General features: G+C 46.4%; 1 protein-coding gene across 2 annotated transcripts in view; it reads right to left on the bottom strand.

The window, feature by feature from the left end:
* Positions 1-16,183, bottom strand: part of Tbce (tubulin folding cofactor E) — a 42,143-nt gene that overhangs the window by 5,389 nt on the left and 20,571 nt on the right. For both annotated transcript variants that reach the window (XM_045148724.1, XM_004659640.2), the window contains exons 7-15: positions 14,145-14,247; positions 13,245-13,321; positions 11,208-11,303; positions 10,275-10,339; positions 10,127-10,191; positions 9,652-9,801; positions 7,018-7,171; positions 5,015-5,083; positions 2,496-2,555 (exon numbers count right to left, since the gene is read on the bottom strand). In XM_045148724.1, coding sequence (XP_045004659.1) covers positions 2,496-2,555; positions 5,015-5,083; positions 7,018-7,171; positions 9,652-9,801; positions 10,127-10,191; positions 10,275-10,339; positions 11,208-11,303; positions 13,245-13,321; positions 14,145-14,247 — 839 coding nt within the window. The remainder of the gene's footprint in view (positions 1-2,495; positions 2,556-5,014; positions 5,084-7,017; positions 7,172-9,651; positions 9,802-10,126; positions 10,192-10,274; positions 10,340-11,207; positions 11,304-13,244; positions 13,322-14,144; positions 14,248-16,183) is intronic.

Genomic DNA, 16,183 nt, shown 5'->3' with positions numbered 1-16,183 from the left:
GGCTTACTGTTGAGCATATAGAATACGAGACTCAATTACTGCTTTAATATCAATTAATTTTCATGGGCATTTTTTTTCTTTTTTTTTCAAGGTAGGGATTCACTCAAGCCCAGGCTGACCTGAAATTCACTCTGTAGTCTCAGGATATCGTCAGACTCACAGTGATCCTCCTACCCTGACCTTCCAAGTGCTAGGATTAAAGGCATGCACTACCTCGCCCAGCCTTCATGGGCAGTTTTATCTCTGCTGGTTTAACCCATAGATTAATAAAACAAAACCATGAACACGGTGTTCCCAAAACTGGCTATTCAGTTTTAAAGGACCAGGGACACCAAGCAGGTGGGAAGTGCAGAAAAAGAGAAGGTGGTGGCCTGAAGCGTGTCTATCTACCTGCCCAGAGTGTGGTTCTGCTCTGAGCTCACAGCCTTCCCAAGGGAAGCCTGGCAAGAAAAGCTCCAACTCACATCCGACCAACATTGTTGAAGCAAATGAGTTGATGGTCCCAAAGCCTGGATGTATATGGGTTGGAAAAAAATCAAAGACATCCAAAGCCAGCAACATTAACTAAAAGTGCCAGGCCTCTTTCACCAGTCTGTCCTCACAGGGCCCTTTGCTGACTCCACTGTAAGTTCTGTGCAGAACCTGACAGGGAGCCCTACATGACTATTAATCTTCCTTGTCAACTTCACTGGATTTGGAATCACTTAAGGCATTTCCACAGAGGAATGGGCTGAGTTTGAAAGGGAGAGGGGAAGAAAATGGGGTGAGCCCCAGCATTTCTCAGCTTCCCTGTCATGGTGGAACTTGGCACCCCCAGCCATGAGCCCTTGTAAGCTGCCTTTGGTGCCTGAACTTGTTTTGTTAGAGCAACAAGAAAAGTAACACACTACTAGCTTTCTTCATCGTATGACAGCAAAATTAACATATGACAGGAATAGAAGAAATTGAATTGCTAGTAAGTAAACATGGAGAAAATGTGGCCAATTACCACTACGGAGATGATGAATACAACCCAGTAACCCTGTTTCTCTGCTGGATAGGAACTGGACATCAATGGGAACATACTGCGCTGGTAGCAAACATGGACATGTGGTTTACTGAGCTGTTCAAACAGATGGGTTTCATTTCCTCTTCGCGTGCTCACAGCTCTAAACTTAACCGACCTGTACTTCAGCATTTCACTGTGAATTAAGTTAATCCTCAGACTTTATAGTATCATGGCATACTAAAAAATAGACTCCTTTTTCTTTTGAGTGAAAGTGTAAGGTTAATTATGTTGATCTAATTTGTTGACCCAAATTCTTTTCCTAGTAAAATTCAGTTCCCAAAAAAAACCAAAAAACAGAGCTGGGGAGATGGTTTTGCAGTTAAGTGCTTGCTGTGAAACCTAAGGACCTCAGTTCGAGGCTTGATTCCCCAGGACCCACGTAGGCCAGATGCACAAGGGAGCACATGCATCTGGAATTCATTTGCAGTGGCTGAAGGCCCTGGCGTGCCCATTTTCTCTATAGCTATCTGTCCCTCCCCCCCCCCCCCGTTGCTCTGAAATAAATTAAAAACAAAAAATAATTAAGTTCCAGTAGCACTTTTTTTTTTTTTTAAAAGACGATCCTGAAATAGTTGTTTGTTTCCAAAGAAAACCACTTGCCTAGGTCCATTACAAGCATCCATGGGGATGCCTAATCAGGCAAAAGTCCCAGAGCACAGACTGACTCTGGACGGCCTGGGAAGTCGTGTGAGGGCTAACCATCAGCGCTCAGCTACCAACCACCCAGTGCTCAGGCCTGTGGTTAAAAGCATCATCAAGCCAGGCATGGTGGCGCATGCCTTTAATCCCAGCACTCTGGAGGCGGAGGTAGAACTGCTGAGTTCAAGGCCAGTCTGGGGCTACAGAGTGAGTTCCAGGTCAGCCTGGGCTAGAGTGAAACCTTGCCTTGAAAACAAACAAACAAAAGGCAGGGGAGATGGATTGGTAGTTAAAGGTGCTTGCACGTAAAGCCTGCCAACCTGGATTCGATTCCCCACTCCCACATAAAGCCAGAGTTCACCTGTAGAAGCAGGAAGCCTTGATGTGCTCATCTCTCTACATCAAATAATCAAACACTAAAAATATTTAACCAGGTGTACTAGAGCATGCCTTTAATCCCAGTATTCAGAAGGCCAAGTAGGAGTATTGCTGTGAATTTGAAGCCACCCTGAGACTACAGAGTGAATTCCAGGTTAGCCTGGGCTAGAGTGACAATCTACCCTGAAAAAAAAAAAAACACTATCACATGTCGAGCTATCAAATGTTAACAAGTCTGCTTTCCAAACAAGCTGGTAAAAGTTATTGGAGACCTGAATCTGGGGGATTAGGTTTAACAATATTAAATACAAATGACAACTTGTAAATTCCAAGGGGCACACAGACATAAACTAAAGGTTCTAATTCTAGCAGGCTCAACCTAAGCCAGAGCCTCACAAGAGCATGGAGGACAAGACAGGTGTGCTCTTACCTGGCAGCTGCTTCTCCAGCACTTTCTCTTCAAGCTGGCTTGAGTATTTTATCTTCAGTGCTACAAGGGAAAAGATTAACTGATACCCACCATAGTGAGGATTTACAGTGGGCATGCATGCAGGGGGGGGGGTGTGGCTCCGTGGCAGAGCGCATACTCAACACGCACAAGGCTCTCAGTCAATAAACTATGCAGGTTATAGGACTGCTGAGTCTGGCTCAAGGTTTCATAAGAAATGGGTCTTGGGGGCTGGAGAGATGGCTTAGCGGTTAAATCACTTGCCTATGAAGCCTAAGGACCCAGGTTCAATTCCCCACGTAAGCCAGACGCACAAGGTAGTGCATGAGTCTGGAGTTCTTTTGCAGTGACTGGAGGGCCTGGCACTCCCACTTTGTCTCTACCTGCCTCTTTCTCTCTCAAATAAATTAAAAAGTTTTTTAAAGAAAGTCTGGAGATGGCTTAGCAGTTAAGGCACTTGTCTGCAAAGCCAAAGGATCCAGGTTTGGTTCCCTAGAGCCCACATAAAGCCAGATGCACAGATGGCACATGCCAACAACAACAAAAGCTGGACATGGTGATACACACCTTTAATCCTAGCGCTTGGGAGGCAGAGGTAGGAGGATCACAGTTTGAAGCCAGCCTGAGACTACAAGAGTGAGACTCTGCCTTGGGGGGGGGGGGGAATGCAAGCAAGCCTGATGGTGTTGAAATGTTTCCCTGTAAATGAAGTCAAATCCACTGGTGCACATCTATAATCCCAGCACTCAGGAGGCTGAGGCAGGATGATTGCTGTGAATCCAAGGCCAGCCAGGACTACATAGTGAGAGCCAGTCTCAAGGAAAGGGAGTGCTTCATGGACCCGGCGCTGAGAGAATGAAGCAGGAGGACTATGAACCCTGGCCAGCTTACCTCAATGTATCAGGGCTGGAGAGAGCTCAGCAGTTAAGGCACTTGACTGCAAAGCTAAGGACCTGTGCTGGTTTGATCCAGGTGTCCTCCATAAACTTAGGTGTTCTGAATGCTAGTCTCCCCAGCTGATGTCAATTGGAAATTAATGCCTCCTGGAGGCAGTGTATTGTTGGGGGTGGGCTTATGGGTGTTATAGCCAGCTTCCCCTTGTCAGTGTTCGGCACACTCTCCTGCTGCTGTTGCCCACCTTATGTTGGTCAGGGAGTGATGTCCACCTTCTGCTCATGCCATTATTTTCCCCTGCCATCATGGAGCTTCCCCTTGAGTCTAAACCAAAATTAACCCTTGTGACCCCAAAACTGCTCTTGGTTGAGTGATATCTGCCAGCAATGTGATCCTGACTCAAGATGAATTCTCCAAGTCCCAGGTAAGCCAGATGCACAAGGTGGTGCATGCATTTGAAGTTTGTTTGCAGTGGCTAGAGGCCCTGGTGCACCCATTCTCTCTATCTGCCTCTCTCCCTCTCTCTCTGTCTCAAATAAAAAACTTTAAAATAAATAAATAAGTAAACAAACAAACATCAGGGGAGATGGCTCAATGGTTAAAAGCACTTGCATACAAAGCCTGACAGTCTGGTTTCAGTTCCTTAATATCCATGTAAGGCCAGATACACTAAGTGGCTTATGTATCTGGAGTTAGTTTGCAGTGGCAAGAGGCCCTAATGTGGTTATTGCTCCCACCTCGTGTGTGTGTGTGTGTGTGTGTGTATTTTTTTTTTGGGGGGGGCGGTGTTTCAGGTAAGGCCTCACTCTAGCTCAGGCTGACCTGGAATTCACTATGTATTCTCAGGGTGGCCTCAAACTCATGGCGATCCTCCTACTTATGCTTCCTGAGTGCTGGGATTAAAGGCATGTGCCACCACGCCTGGCTAGAAATATTTTTAAGGGCTGGAGAGATGGCTTAGCAGTTAAGGCACTTGTCTGCAAAGCATAAGGGTCAAAGTTCTATTCCCCAGTACCCATGTAGAGCCAGATGCGTAAGATGGCGCATGTGTCTGGAGATTGTTTGCAGTGGCTACAGGCCCTGGTGCACCCATTTTTTGCCTCTATCTGCCTCTCTCAAAGAAAATATCACACACACACATATATGTCATATGTATATAAAATATATATATTTTTACTATCAAAAAATCTGGGCATGGTGGTGCATACCTTCAATTCCAGCACTCAGGAGACTAAGGTAGGAGGATGGCCAAGAGTTGGAAGCCAGCCTGAGCTACAGAGTGAATTCCAAGTCAGTCTAGGATAAAATGAGACCCTGGCTGAAAAACAAAATAATAAAAATCAACCACAACAAAAACAGATGGACCAGCAAATCTATGTGACAATTCAGCTGGGTTTCTACCTATGGGAAAGGTAAGTCTCCTGTCACGAGTTTGTTTGCAGTGGCTGGAGGCCCTGGAGCACCCATTCTCGGTCTCTCTGTCATTCCCCCTCTCTCAAATAAATAAATAAACCCTGAGGACACTTGGCTAACTTCCCCAAGAGAAACATTATTTGCATCACACCCAGCGTTCAGGTGTGAGACCACTGTGAATCAGGAATTCTTACTCAGTAGCTGATTTCTGAGCCTAAATGGCTGCTGAGTCTTGAACTCCCCGTCTTCGGGTGCACCGTACTCTGTTTAGGAAGAAATGCAAAGAGATGGATGGTAAGCCAGAGGCCAGTGTAAGGAAGCAGTGGGTAGTGTGAGCAGACTCTTCCCCCATAAGCCCGGCCATGTCCCAGCAGCATTTTGTGTGCATGGCTGGCTGTTGTCAGGGGACATGGATAGCAACCGCTCCCATGGGAAAGGGGCCTAACCCCAACTAGCAAAGCCACCACACTTTCGGCTTTGAAAGCAGTTCCATTTTTTTTTTTTTTTTTTTTTTTTTTTAGTTTTGAGGAAAACTCCAGATACGGTTGGAAGACAGGTGACAGAATACCACGTTTTAGCCAGACATAGATATGTGCAGTACCAGGCCAGGCATTCAGTCTCACCACTGTTGACCAATTTTTGTACATGTTTGGAAAGGCAGGGTAGCTGTGGGTATACATTTTAAGGCCCCAGGGGATGTCTCAAGCTACACAGTACTAGAGATCCTATGTGTGTTCTCCTGTAATACATTCCTACGACAAGGCTCCAGTTATATAAACAAGGCACAGGTAGGAGAAAGACAGCAACTAATGGCAACAACAGCAAGCCCAGCCATGTGCCCTCGCTAGGAAAGGAGAGCGCTTGGCACATCCTCCTGCACGCCCACCTCTTCCAGGGAAGTGCGGCTTCTCCAGCAAATCAAACTCGCTCTGTTGCTTTGTGTTTTGCTGGCATTTTCCAGTAAAATGAGGGTTATTTAAAGAATAAAAATAGCGCACACTTTTAATCAAAGTACTAGGGAGGTAGAGGTAGGAAGATTGCTGAGTTCAAGGCCAGCCTGAGGCTATAGCGTGAGTTCAAGTTATCCTGGGCTAGAGCCAGCCTTGGAAAAACAAAAAATAACCAACAAAAATCCGGTAATGAGTCAGCTACAGAACGAGTCCAGGTGGGTAGCTTATACAACGTGGGTACGCTAGGCAAAAGGAGTCTTCCCTGGGTGGTACAGGACAAGATTTCATCACATTACTCAAATGTCAGCAATTTAAAACTTAATAGAGCTGGACATGGTGGTGCGCTTCTTTAATCCCAGCACTCAGGAGGCAGAGGTAGGAGGACTGCCATGAGTTCAAGTCCAGCCTGAGACTACATAGTGAATTCCAGGTCAACCTGGGCTAGAAGTGAGACCCTACCTCAAAAAAAAAAAAAAAAAACTTAATAGAGTTCTGATTTTTCTGGAACTCTCCATGCAGTGTTTGGACTGAAGGTGGACTGTGGAAAACTGAAGCTGCAGGGAAAGGGCAACTACTGTCCATTACTCCAGCTCTAGGAAAGCTGGTGGCCATGTTTAAGTGCCCATCTGATATGCTTTTGTCTGTTCCACCTCAGCAGAAAGGTTGAGCTGGACTCCAGCTGCTTAGCCATCCCTGCCCTGCCCACAAGTGATTCAGAATTCACCTAGAGCAGCCAGGAAATCGGACCAGCTAATGGAGTCATATGAAAGCAATTCTCATAGGCAGACTGCCTTCCTGAAAAAATGTGCCAGTCTGAAGCAAGGAAAAGTGCATAAAAGTGAAACATGGACTAATAACGATGTCACACTACAGAAAGCACATTCAGGTCAGAGGCGCTCACACTTTCAGCTATGAAGCCTGAGTGGCCAGGATGGAGTGTTTAGTGAGCATGGGGCGCCAGTACCAAACAAAAGGCTTGGGCTGGGCTTCGGGTAAGAGTGCTTCCACCTTCCTGAGGCAGAGACCAGGACATGCAGAGACGGGTCCCCAGGTCCCCAGGTCCCCATGGGGCTTGAGACACCACCAGTATACTGCGTCTGCTCTCAACGTGCTGAAGCCGCCCCAGAAGAGCACACTTCCCCAGGGAAAGGAGAGACCCGAAACACTGAGGACTTCCTGCTCTAGTGGGACAGAGCTCTGCTCTGGTGAGTCTCTGTGGGCAAGACCGCCCGGTCACGTGGACATACTGCTGCAAAGGAGCTGGTATCTGGGATGGGCTGCAAGAAATTCTGCATTTGGCCTGTCTTTCTCTGGATCCTGATGTCCACCGGCCTCTTTCCATTCGTTTCCAAATGCTTTCCGGTAATCAAGCTCTGCTCCTCGCCTTTCCGCTGGCAAGACCTAATTTGATGAAAAATGAAAATATGTCTTCTAGTGCATTTTCCTAGAGAATTGCTGTGGTTTTTACACTGGCCTTCCTCTGCTGCCCACGTGCAAAAAATAATCCAGCTGAGTGGGAAGAGGTGATCACACTTTACAACACCTTCCTTTTCTATCAGACAACTCAAGCTGGAGAGATGGTTCAGTGGTTAAGGCAGTTACACCTAACAACCCAAGTTCAACTCCCCAGTACCCACATCAGCCAAATGCACGGAGTGGCACATGGGTCTGGAGTTGGTTTGCAATGGCTGGAGGCCCTGGTGTGCCCACACTTACACACACTCTGTGACTGTAGCGCTGTGCTGGCAAATAAGTGATTTTTTTCAAAGATTCTTGTTCATTTGTTTGTTTTGTTTTTGGAGGCAGGGTGTCACTCTAGCCCAGGCTGACCTGGAATTTACTGTGTTATCTCTGGGTAGCCTTGAACTCAGGGTGCTGGGGTAAAGGCATGTGCCACCCTGAGACTACATAGTGAATTCCAGGTCAGCCTGAGCTAAAGTGAGATCCTACCTTAAAAAAAAGAAAGAGAGAAAGAAAGAAAGGAAGAAAGAAAGAAAGAAACTTCTTTTTTTAAATTTATTTTATTTGAGAGCAACAGAGAGAGAATGGGCACGCCAGGGCCTCCAGCCACTGTAAACAAACTCCAGATGCATGTTCCCCCTTGTGCTTCTGGCTAACGTGGGTCCTGGGGATTCGAGCCTGAACCCTTAGACTTTTTAGTTTGATATCCTTTCATATCTCTAGATCTTTTGCCTGTACTAAGTACTTTTATTTGTCTCTTTATTTTAATTAACTTTCTTTATCTAAGTTTATGTCTCTTTTTATATACAGAACTTGTTTCTTTCACTTGTAATTGTCATTTTTGACCTTTATATAATATTTCTGTAACTTGTAATTGTCATGCCACATACAGAATATAATCCATGGAATTATGTCCTAGGTGGCTCTGATAAGCACGCTAAGAAAGAAACTTCTTGCTGAGCCAAGTGGCTCACATTAGTAAGTCCAGCACTTAAAAGGTGCTTGCCTGCAAAGCCAAAGGACCTTGGTTGGATTCCCCAGGACCCATGTAGTAAGCCAGATGCACAGAGTGGAGCATGTGTCTGGAGTTGGTTTGCAATGCCTGGAGGCCTTGGCACACCCATTCTTTCTCCCTCTCTTTTAAATAAACAAATAAAAATATCTTAATTAAAAAAAAAAAAATCAATGTGGCCAGGAAGATGGCTCATCACACAAGAATGCTTGCCTAGCAAGCATGAGGCCTTGAGCTAGGTATGGCCATATAGGGATGGGGGTGGATCAGTGAGAGATTCTGTCACATGGGCACACACTAACTATGTACCCCCCAAATTGTGATTCTGTCACATGGGCACACACTATGTACCTCCCAAATTGTGTGTGTGTGTTCTCCAGGGCGGGTTTCACTCTAGCCTAGGCTGACCTGGAATTCATTCTGTAGTCCCAAGCTGGCCTCTGAGAGTGAACCTCCTATCTCTAAGTGGGGGATACAGTTAGGGTCACTGGACTCCTGGAAGTAAGAAAAAGGCAGGAAACCAAAGAAACCAAAGATGATTTACTTCTTATCTCTTTCCTACTTGTCTAGACCTGTTTTTCCACAAACAACTAGGAACCCTCCCAGGACAGAGGTCCACCACAGGATTTAAACATTGTGATTGGTCAAGTTCAGCCCCCCTCTATCCTGAACTTGGTGTCAGGGCTAGCCTCTTCCTGAGATAGTCTCTAGCCCTAACTAACCAGCTGTCCCTCTGGTTCACCTGAGCCAGAAGACAGCCTACCATAAGGTCATAAATACCTTTGCAAGGGCAGGGCAGGCCTCTGACCACTTAGGAACTTCCAGCTGTGGGCGAGTTTTTCCCTCAGCTGGGCCTGGGCTGGCTTGGCCCAGGCCCAGCCGGGAAGGCCCCCTAGACCTTACTCTCCACATGGGTTCTTTATCCCTCCAGCTCCCCACATGGCAGGGGATCCTTGACTTTTTTTTGTTCTCTTTTCTTTCCATGGTTTTTCCAGGTCCTCCATCTGGGATCTCTAGCCATGTAGGTGCCGTTCCTTGGCTCTGTACTTCCCTCAATAAATATAATAATTTAATAATTATCCTCAGTCTTTTTTATTCAATTCTTTGATTAAAATTAGAAACAAACCTAGGGTTTAGGGCTCAAAGACTTTCCTGGACCCTTAACACCCTGTTACACTTCTGCCTCCCGAGTGCTGGGATTAAAGGCATACACCACTACCACACCTGGCTCAATTAGTGTGGTGGCGCACACCTTTAATCCCAGCACTCGGGAGGCAGAGGTCGGAGGATCACTGTGAGTTCAAGGCCAGTCTGAGACTATATAGTGAATTCTAGATCAGACTACCTCGAAAAACCAAAAAAAAAAAAAAAAAAAAGAAGGACATGACGCTCTCCCGGCTCGGCTCACCTCACACTGGTTCAGGGTCCTCAGCTGCCCGATCTTGGCGATGATGAACTGCCGAGCAGTCTGTGCCTTGTCTCCCTCAGTCAGGGGGTTTCGTCTGCAGGACAGGGCCTGCAGACTCTGAAGCTTGTCCAGCTCATTGAAGGATGACCACTGAAGCAACATCAAAATCAATGAAAAGCAGTGTGTGTCAGGCCACTCTACAGGTGACTGGCCTAGCAACACTAAGCTGACACCCCCACTTCCATCTTGGGCAGAGAAGGCACCATGCTCCCACCAGGTGACCAGATTATTTGCAGCAGTGCTGCGAAAATTTCTGTATTGTGTGTCTGGCTTACATGGGTCCAGTTTCTTTTCTCATAGTTTCTTTGTGGAGGGTTTCACTGTGAGGAAACATTTCCCTTTTGGGGTCATTTTTATGCAAGAAAGACCCTTCAACATCCATGTGAAGGGGAGACGTGCAATGCAGTGCTCTTACTTGTGATATCTGGTTGTCATCTACTACCAGGTACTTTAAGGATGGGAACATTGACGTTTTGCACCCTAAAACAACAGGAATTAAGTTACCCAGTAGAAGTGAAAGAAAAAGCTAACACACAGAAGAAGGGGACGTTAATCTTGTATACCAAATCCAGCATCTGGAAAATGTATGGAAGAAAGTCCAGTGTTCGAAAGGATTAGTTCTTCTAGTCTGAAATTAAAAATGTTAAATTTTAGAGTTGAAGAGATGGCTTAGCAGTTAAGGCACTTGCCTGCAAAGCCAAAGGACCTGGCTCAATTCCCCAGGACCCATGTAAGCCAGACATACAAGGTGGTACACATGTCTGGAATTCGTTTACAGCAGCCATAGGCCTTGGAATACCCATTCTCTCTCTCTGCCTCTTACACACACACACTCTCTCTCTCTCTCAATCTCTCTCTCTCTCTCTCTCTAATAAAAACAATAAAATCAACAAAGGTTAAATTTTATCATACAAGACAGTGTAGAATGTTCTGAGCTATTGACCAGAAGGATTTTCCTTCACCCGGGATTTTCACATAAATTCAAGTTCAAATTGCCCAAAAGAAATTATTCACTTTAGGAATTACATTATTATTATTATTATTATTATTATTATTTGTTTTTTGAGGTAGGGTCTCACTCTGGTCCAGGCTGACCTGGAATTAACTCTGTAGTCTCAGGGTGGCCTTGAACTCATGGTGATCCTCCTACCTCTGCCTCCCAAGTGCTGGGATTAAAGGCGTGTGCCACCACGCCCGGCCAAGGAATTACATTATTTTTTAAATATATTATTTGTACACAGGAGTGGGGAGACGTCAAGGCCTCTACGCACCACTTTTTGTGTCTGGCCTAACACAGGAACTGGGAAATCAAACCCAGGCTGGCAATCTTGCCCGCACCTTCAGCAGTGGAGTCATCGCCCCTGCAGAGGGATTACTATCCTGTATCTACTGAAAAGGTATATATGGTGTATGAAAACTCATTCACTAAAAAATCTGGTAGGCCCGTAAAAGGCACATTTTAGGAGCTGTTTACTTGGGGAGATAGGTGATATTACCTGGGAAGATAGGCAATCAGGTGCAGTTGGTTTCCATCAATCAATGGGTTACAGGAAAGGTCCAGTAATGTGACTGTCTGTAAAACATCAGTGGGCCTGGAAGGGAAAATAAATTGTTTAAAACATGACTTAAGTGCTTGTTTCCAAAGGCATGGGCTTAAAATACCTGCAATTTGGCATGGCAGGACGGGATGAAAGTGGAGTGGAGCTAGGCCACAAGCGGGTTGCCTGAGGCAACCTGTAGTGATGGAGATACCCCGGGGCTGAGTCAGGGTTAGCCTGGATTCGGATAGTGGGATACTATGGGAGGATTTCCTGTAACTGAGTGTGATCTCAAACAGGCTTTTTGTTTGTTTGATTGCATATGTGTGTTCCTGCATATGTGTGCACACAGGTCAAAGGGAAATGTCAGGTGTCTTCCTCAATTGCTCTCCATCTTATTTTTTGAGACAAAGTCTCACCAGTTTGGTTGGCTAGCTAGTCAGCAAGCCCCAGGAATCCCCCTGACCTCCAACTCCCCAGTGCTCAGTGCTGGGGGTCTGGAGTCAGGACCTCACACTTGCAAATCAGGCATTTTACCAACTACGCTATTAATCCCAACTCCTCAAAATAAAAAGCTTGGAAAAATAAATAAACAGAAAGCTTGGGAATGGAGAGATAGTTAAGCCATTAAAGGCATGTGCATGGTCAGCCTAATGGCCCAGGTTCAACTTCCCAGGACCCACGTAACGCCAGATGCACAAAATGGTGCATGTGTCTGCAGTTTGTTTGCAGTGGTAGGATGCTCAGGCTCACCCAGTCTCTATCTCCCTTAAATATTCAAAATAAATACAAAATAAAATAAAAAGCTTCCTGAGAAAAATGCATGTATTTGCTTGAATAAATTCTGTACAATACAACCAACAATCTGAATCCAATTCTGTTGAAACTTTCCTATGGTTGACTTCACTTTCTTTTTCTTTTTTGTTTTTTTGAGGTAGGGTGTCACTCTAACCCAGGCTGACCTGAAATTCACTATGTAGCCTCAGGGTGGCCTCAAACTCAAGGCAATCCTCCTACCTCTTCCTCCCAAGTGCTAGGATTAAAGGCGTGTGCCACCACGCCTGGCTTGACTTTCTTTTACACACTGACTTAAGAGGAAGATGAAGCAACATACACTTATCTAGAATGAGTTTACATATATGGTGGGAGGATGAATGGAAGCAGTTATTGCTAATTTAAAGTACATTAATTTCCAGACCTGATGGCACTTGCCTATAACTCCAGCACTTAGGTGGAAACAGGAAGTTCATGGTCACTGATACGGAATATGAGAAGAGCCTGGCCTATAGGAGACTGATTCAAAGACACAGACAATCTTTTTTTTTTTTTAAATTTCCAATACTAAAGACTAATATCAGGGCCTCAGACATGCTAGGCCACTAAATGACATCTTCTAGCCCTTGGTTGTTCTTTTGTTGTTGTTTGGTTGGTTGATTTGGTTTTTTTGAGGTAGGGTCTCACTATAGCCCAGGCTGACCTGGAATTCACTATGTAGTCTCAGAGTGGCCTCAAACTCATGGCGATCCACCTACCTTTGCCTCCTGGGTGCTGGGATTAAAGGTGTGTGCCACTACATCTGACTAGCCCTTGGTGTTTTGAACCAGGGTCTTTGCTTTGCAGCCCAGGCTGGCCTTGAATGTGTGACCTTCCCACCTCAGCCTGTCTAGAATTACAGGTATCTGTCATCAGGCCTGGCTCAAGTGCACTATTCACTCCTTACCAGAGAAACAGGCAAGAAAGCCCAGCACACCCCACAGAATTTGCACAAGAAACAACAAATGGATATATTTATAAAAAGTTAGACATTTACTTCACTTATCTATCAGCTTCCCTCATTTCTATGAATCAAGTTCTACTGATATTCTAACTTGAAGATACAATGAACAAGCATTATTCAAATTCTTGTCTGTGAAGGCTCCTAAAAGTTAATGTGAGCTATGACTGAGACTTCTAGTAACTAGATGGCCGCAGAGACGTTGAAGCAAAGCCCATTACCTTTCTGAAATGCAGAGGTTGTTGGAGTTGAGACAAAGGTACTCGAGGACTGGCCACCTGGGGGCAAGGCGCAGCACCTGGACAGAAATCCAACTCAGACTGCATGTGCGCTCCAGGTCGGCCTGGGCCACAGCGAGACCCCACCTTGAAGAAAGCCCCGGCCCCACAGGGACTCCCTTCAGCTGTGGATTCAGAAGTAAAGTGCCATGTGGACATGTCACATGGGCTGCAGTGGGGGCAGGGGTGAAGTCAAGCCCTGGAGGCTACAAGGAGACCTGGGGATGTCAAAGGACACCCCCTCTGTCTAGTGGGTAGAGGATGTGCTGGACCCACCAATGTCTCCACGGGTCTCTCAGTTGTTTCCCATCTGTCTACAAAGCATCTTCCTGTCTGAGGCTGAGGCTGACCTAAAGAGGCAGCACAACCCTCCAAAGCCTGGCCCGGGACAGACAGTGGCAGATATAGGTGCCAAATCCCACTCTGCCCGCCCAGGAGCACAGCTGAGTGGTGGAGCTGGTCTGCATAAGGGAAAGGGTGAGAATGGAATGTCGCTGTGTGGCCTCAGCCCCAGGAACGCTTCAGGGAAACAGGGAGTCCAAATCCACTCACAGCTAACACTGTGGATTTAGAACAGGGCTCACGTTTATTGCAGACCCTGGGGAGTGTCAGTGTTCAGCACAGCCCAGGGACAGGGAGAGGATGATCCCTAGACATAAAGCTCTACTTAACCAAAGGCCAAAGGATTGATGTTTTTCATTATTTCTATACGGCACTTAAAGCAATTTATTATTTGAATAATAGGATGCTTAAAATGAAAACAGTTAGGCTTCAGTTCCCCCCTACTAAAGCAAAATTTTACATTACTTATTACTTTGTAATAAAGCAAAGAAAAATAAATACCTCAGCCCATGAGACTCCTGTCTGAGTCAGGATTAAAACCTTCAGTGCTGAAAACGTTCCAGCCGGCATCACGGACTCTGAGGGAAACTGCAGCTGATTTTTACTGTGAAAAAGAGCCTAGACATAAGTACATCTCTGGCCCAGTAGACCTAGAAGCCGGTCACCTACAGCAGTGATCTGGGGTCCAGCTCGAAGGGTTTGACTCGTATCACCGAGACTGAAGCTCTAGAGCTGGGACTGTAGCTCAAGAGCAAAGAACTTGCCCCACATGAGAGCGGGAGGGGGAGGCGCCTTGGAGGGGAGGCCACATCTAGGGCTGAGCACAACGGTCACTATTCGCAGCCCTTTCCTCAGCTGTGTGACTCGGCTGCCCTCAAACTCACAGGGTCCCCCACCTCTGCCTCCCAAGTGCTGGGGTTAAAGGCGCGTGCCACCTCATCCTGCCAGATGAGAGTCTCTGCATTCATCTCGACCCACGTGAAAGAATCCGCTCCTGAGGCAGAGCGACATGAGTGTGTGGGCATGTGCACAAACACTTAGAAGGGAGTCTGGCAGCACGTTCGTTACTGTAACAAAAGCAGCTTCCGGGCTGGAGAGATGGCTTAGCGGTTAAGCGCTCGCCTGTGAAGCCTAAGGACCCCGGTTCGAGGCTCGGTTCCCCAGGTCCCACGTTAGCCAGATGCACAAGGGGGCGCACGCGTCTGGAGTTCGTTTGCAGAGGCTGGAAGCCCTGGCGCGCCCATTCTCTCTCTCTCCCAGCCCCAGGAACTGTCTTTCTCTCTGTGTCTGTCGCTCTCAAATAAATAAATAAAATAAAATAAAATAAAATAAAATAAAATAAAATAAAATAAAATAAAATAAAATAAAGCAGCTTCCCCACCACAGGCTTTTGACCAGGTTTCCAGTCACCACACATGAATCCCCTCCAAGGATCAGGAAACATCTTAGACGAGCGGGCAACAAGAACTGAACAGCTAAAGGATGGGAGGAATGCTGTCTTCTGGAAACAGCATAGCCATTACAAGCGACGTCACAGGCTCGGGAGCCCTGCCCTAGAGAGTTAGAGTGAACACTTCCTCATGGATGTGGGAGGGGCAGCTGGGGAATGGAGTTCTGGTCTTCAGGGATGCCCTGGTAAGCTGCTGCTAGGCCAGTAAATAACTTTACCTATGCTCATGTAAGAACAGTTTTACTCAGGGAGACACACACCCACACCCACACCCATACCCACAAACGCACATGAGACTTGGAAGTAGGAACGGGATTAGCTGAGAAGAAAAAGTTTTGTTCCTTTATTTTTTGTAAACATTTTGTTTATTTGCATGTGCACATGCACACATGAGACAGAAAGAGAGACAGAACGGGTACACCAGAACCAGTTGCCACTGAGAATAAGATTCAGAAAGGACCTGGCCGGCAGGCAAGTGTGCTGGTTTGATTCAGGTGTTCTCCCATAAACCTATGTGTTCTGAATGCTAGGTCCCCAGCTGGTGGCAATTTGGAAACTGGAGTATCCTAGAGGCAGTGCATTGGAGGTGGGCTTATGGGTACTGTAGCCAGCTTCCTCTTGGCAGTGTTAGGCACCCTCTCCCACTGTTTTTGTCTACCTGATATTGCCCGGGAGGTGGTATCCATCCTCTGCTCATGCCATTGTTTTCCCCTGCCATCATGGAGCTTCCACTCAAATCTATAAGCCAAAATAAACCCTTTCGTCCAAGAAGCTACAATTGGTTGAATGTTTTCTGCTAGCAATGCTAAGCTGACTGCAGCAGCAAGCAAGTGCCATTAACTACTGAGCCATCTCCCCCGAACTAGAAGTTTAGTGGGAGTGGAGGAGGATACGAACGGGTAATGAAACGAATATGATCAACACATACCACACACTGCTGCCGATATGGCTCTGTGGTTAAGGTGCTTGCCTGCAAAGCTTCGTGACCCAGTTTGAGTCTCTAGTGTCCATGTGAAGCCAGATGCACAAAGTGACACATGCATCTGGAGTTCGTTCACAGTGGCTAGAGGACCTGGCATGCCCATTCTCA

Source organism: Jaculus jaculus, chromosome 5 (assembly GCF_020740685.1).
Source record: "Jaculus jaculus isolate mJacJac1 chromosome 5, mJacJac1.mat.Y.cur, whole genome shotgun sequence".
NCBI lineage: Eukaryota > Metazoa > Chordata > Mammalia > Rodentia > Dipodidae > Jaculus > Jaculus jaculus.
Note: the sequence above shows the minus strand (reverse complement) of the source record. Positions and strands in the feature narration are given on the sequence as shown.